The following is a 3105-nucleotide window of genomic DNA, read 5'->3' as shown; positions in this document are numbered from 1 at the left end:
ACTTTTATCTTATCATTTAGAACAATACACGAGGTATGAGTGCTTTAGATAAGGAACAGACATAGAATGTAGACATGTTAATAACCCCCCCCCCCCCCAAAAAAAAAAAAAATGTAAAACAGAATAGAAAGTTCAAATTAATACTAATGTGAATTGACAGTGAAACAGCATGCAGTAAATATACAGTCCATATAATTGTTCACAGAAAAATTGTGATATTGTACTGTTTTTGACAATAACGGGATGAATATTGATTTCAAGTTGTATTTTGAAATCTTGTGCTGTTGTTTTCGCTTTTGAATAAGGTATTCCGTACATAACATTTCATTCATTCAATGATGGTCTTTGCTATTTTGTTAAGGACCTTCTTTGTAAAAATTGCCCAAACCTTGTAATGTAAATGTTCCTGCTGAAGTTTGTGTTCATTGAAAAAAAAACCCTTTCGAACGTTTCGAATCTCTTTGTTGGATCTCATGCAATCCAGTTTTGTAATCGGAACTGTGTTTTTTTCCGATATCAACCTTTTCCCCCCTTGTTTTCACATACATATTATATCATTCATTTCTACTCTACGTATTTATATATGTATGTTCTGCGTTACTTTTATCTTTTATCTGCGTCTGTATTTATATAGTAAAAACAAAATCAACAAAATTATTACTTAGCCCTTTTTTCTTTGTCAGTCTGTCTAAGAACTACTTTACAATTTCTGAAAATGAACAAACCAGCTCTTTAACATTGCAAAATCTGGATTCATCCAGTATCATTAAAAATTGATTCATAAATATACAGGTACCAATTTAATTCAATAAAGTAACAATGAATAAAACAAAATGCTATTTGTCTACTCAAAGCTTACACGCTTCTCAACTTTAAACATTTATGAACAGTTAAAATAGAAACAAGGATATTGCTAATAATCAAGATGATAAAAATAGCACAAAGTTGATGAAACACTTGATGTGTTTTATTTTTTATCTATCTATTTACCAAACTGTATAGGTATCAGTTAATCTCTACGTGTTGTTCAGCCTCATTGATAAGTAATAAAATGGTATGCTTACACCGTTTTATTCAATTGCGAGATAAAAACTTGTGTACATCGACACAAGAGTTAGGGAGCTACCATTTGATTTTTATGGGGGGGGGGGGGGGGGGGGCTAGGATGAAAAATGTTGTCCTGCATTTTTTTTTAGTTGTAATCTCTGTCCTGCCTTTTTATTTTTCACTCTATTCGGTCCTGCCTTTTTTTTTACTAGTTTATTCTGACTTTTTTTACCTAAATTCTCATCCTGCCTTTTTTTTTGGCAAAGTGTCTCATCCTGCCTTTTTTTTTACTCAAAACTCCTGTCCTGCCTATTTTTTTCAAATTTCATCCTAGCCCCCCCCCCCCCATAAAAATCAAATGGTAGCTCCCTTAGACATTTCTACTCTACCCTTGGTACAATCTTATAATTTATCTTTGTCTTATGTTAGAAGTATTAATAGTGAGCATGTTTCACTGATATCTTATATACATATATATATATATATATATATATATATATTGCATTTATTTCGTTGTGTAAATAGATTCTTTGTAAGTACCTTTTGTGTAAAACCGTTATTAAAAACCACAAAGAACATACCATTACCATTATGCACTATACTATACTCATCATCTTAAAGAAAAAGAAAACTTACAGAAATTGTAACTCCCCGAAAAGGTTGTCTATCTCTGCGTCTGATGTCTTTTTGTTTCTGTATGACACATCAGGAGCATTTGGAATCTGCTTTACTACTATTTGATCAAAATCATATTTAAGTTGCTTCAGCTTGTTTAACAATAAAATGTCTGCTGTTGTTTTCATTTTCTTGGTGTTACTTTGCCATGTTTGACAGTTTTCTGCAACTCCCTTATATACTTCGCTATATGCAGTCATATTTTGTGTTTCTCTCTGTTCCTTATCCTGAACTAACTTGATCAAAGCTTCTACTTTCTTATCAATCAATTGCTTCCAGTATTTACCTTCTCTAGTAATGGTTTTGATGACTGCTTTGACCTTCTCACGATACGCTTTTGTATCTTTCGCAATTTTGTCCAGGTTAAAGTTGGCAGTTGCTACTTTTGTTTCAATTTTCTCAAACAGTTTATATTTAAGTTCCTGTATTGATTCAGCCAGTTCTTTCATCAAATGGTGACGGTGTTTCCAATTATAGCACACTATACACACAGGAGTGTCACAATCATGGCAGTAGGATAAACATCTTTCTTCGTGTTCTGGACAAAAAAGTGCATCTGACTTTTTAGGTCCGCTTAAAAACGTGTGGTTTTTACAAATATTTGCGCGTGAATGTGATAATTTGCAACTTTCACAAAATAACTGATTGCACTGAAGGCAATAGTGTTCACCCGGTCCTCCAATACATATTTCACATGTTGATGCAGCAGCTTGGGCCATTTTGAAAGCTATTATTAGTATGTACGAACAGTTAGTAGTTGCTAATTTAGTTTATCTCAAGATTTATCTGAAAGCATAATCTGGTCCTTATATACATGTATACAGTGGGCATTTAGCTTGCTAAACAATTAAAGTTTAACCCTTTCTTTTGGGAATGCCTGTACTAAGTCATAAATATGACAGTTGTTTTTTTACTCAATCGTTGGCGTATATCATTTGATTCTGTCAGCTATTATGGACTTCCCTTAATGAATTTGCCTTAAAAATTGATATTGTTGTTGTACTTGTTTATTTGTACAAATAAAAGGAACAGTTCATTAATTGACTTGACTGTCACTATTGATGTAAGCAATTTATTCGATTACCCATTATTAAGAAAACAAATATGCCCTGCGTAATTGGTCCAACAATCAACGAATACATATAAAATAAAAAATGCTGTACCGCTAATAAGTTTTGATTATATATGATAAACAGATCAATACATGATGGCAAAATCCGTATCGCACGCTGTACCACCGCTCGACCAATATCAGCCCTCGGGACTGATATGTGTTTCTCGTGGTGATACAGCGTGCGATACATATGTTTGTATGTACAGATTTGTTTCTCATATATTGTAACGACATCAGATTTATGATATTTAAGGGGGACAATCGTGGGG

At 33.0% G+C, this 3105-nt stretch overlaps 1 protein-coding gene across 1 annotated transcript; it reads right to left on the bottom strand.

Moving 5' to 3' along the window:
* Positions 1-569: 569 nt before the first annotated feature.
* LOC139487101 (transcription intermediary factor 1-beta-like) lies at positions 570-2505 on the bottom strand. Its single transcript, XM_071272102.1, has 2 exons — positions 1684-2505; positions 570-709 (listed from the first exon to the last, which is right to left on the bottom strand). The coding sequence occupies exons 1-2, from the start codon at positions 2439-2441 to the stop codon at positions 658-660; spliced, it is 810 nt and encodes a 269-aa protein (XP_071128203.1). The 5' UTR covers positions 2442-2505; the 3' UTR covers positions 570-657.
* Positions 2506-3105: the final 600 nt, after the last annotated feature.

This window comes from Mytilus edulis, chromosome 8, assembly GCF_963676685.1.
Source record: "Mytilus edulis chromosome 8, xbMytEdul2.2, whole genome shotgun sequence".
Classification (NCBI taxonomy): Eukaryota; Metazoa; Mollusca; class Bivalvia; order Mytilida; family Mytilidae; genus Mytilus; species Mytilus edulis.
This window is presented reverse-complemented; position numbering and strand designations above follow the sequence as displayed.

Bases quoted from the DNA above. Each gene is read 5' to 3' on its own strand.
- LOC139487101 (XM_071272102.1), bottom strand. From the start codon at position 2,441: ATGGCCCAAGCTGCTGCATCAACATGTGAAATATGTATTGGAGGACCG. The intron at 710-1,683 runs GTAAGTTTTCTT...GTTCATTTTCAG, and splicing joins TTCGGGGAGTTACAATTTCT to AAATTGTAAAGTAGTTCTTA.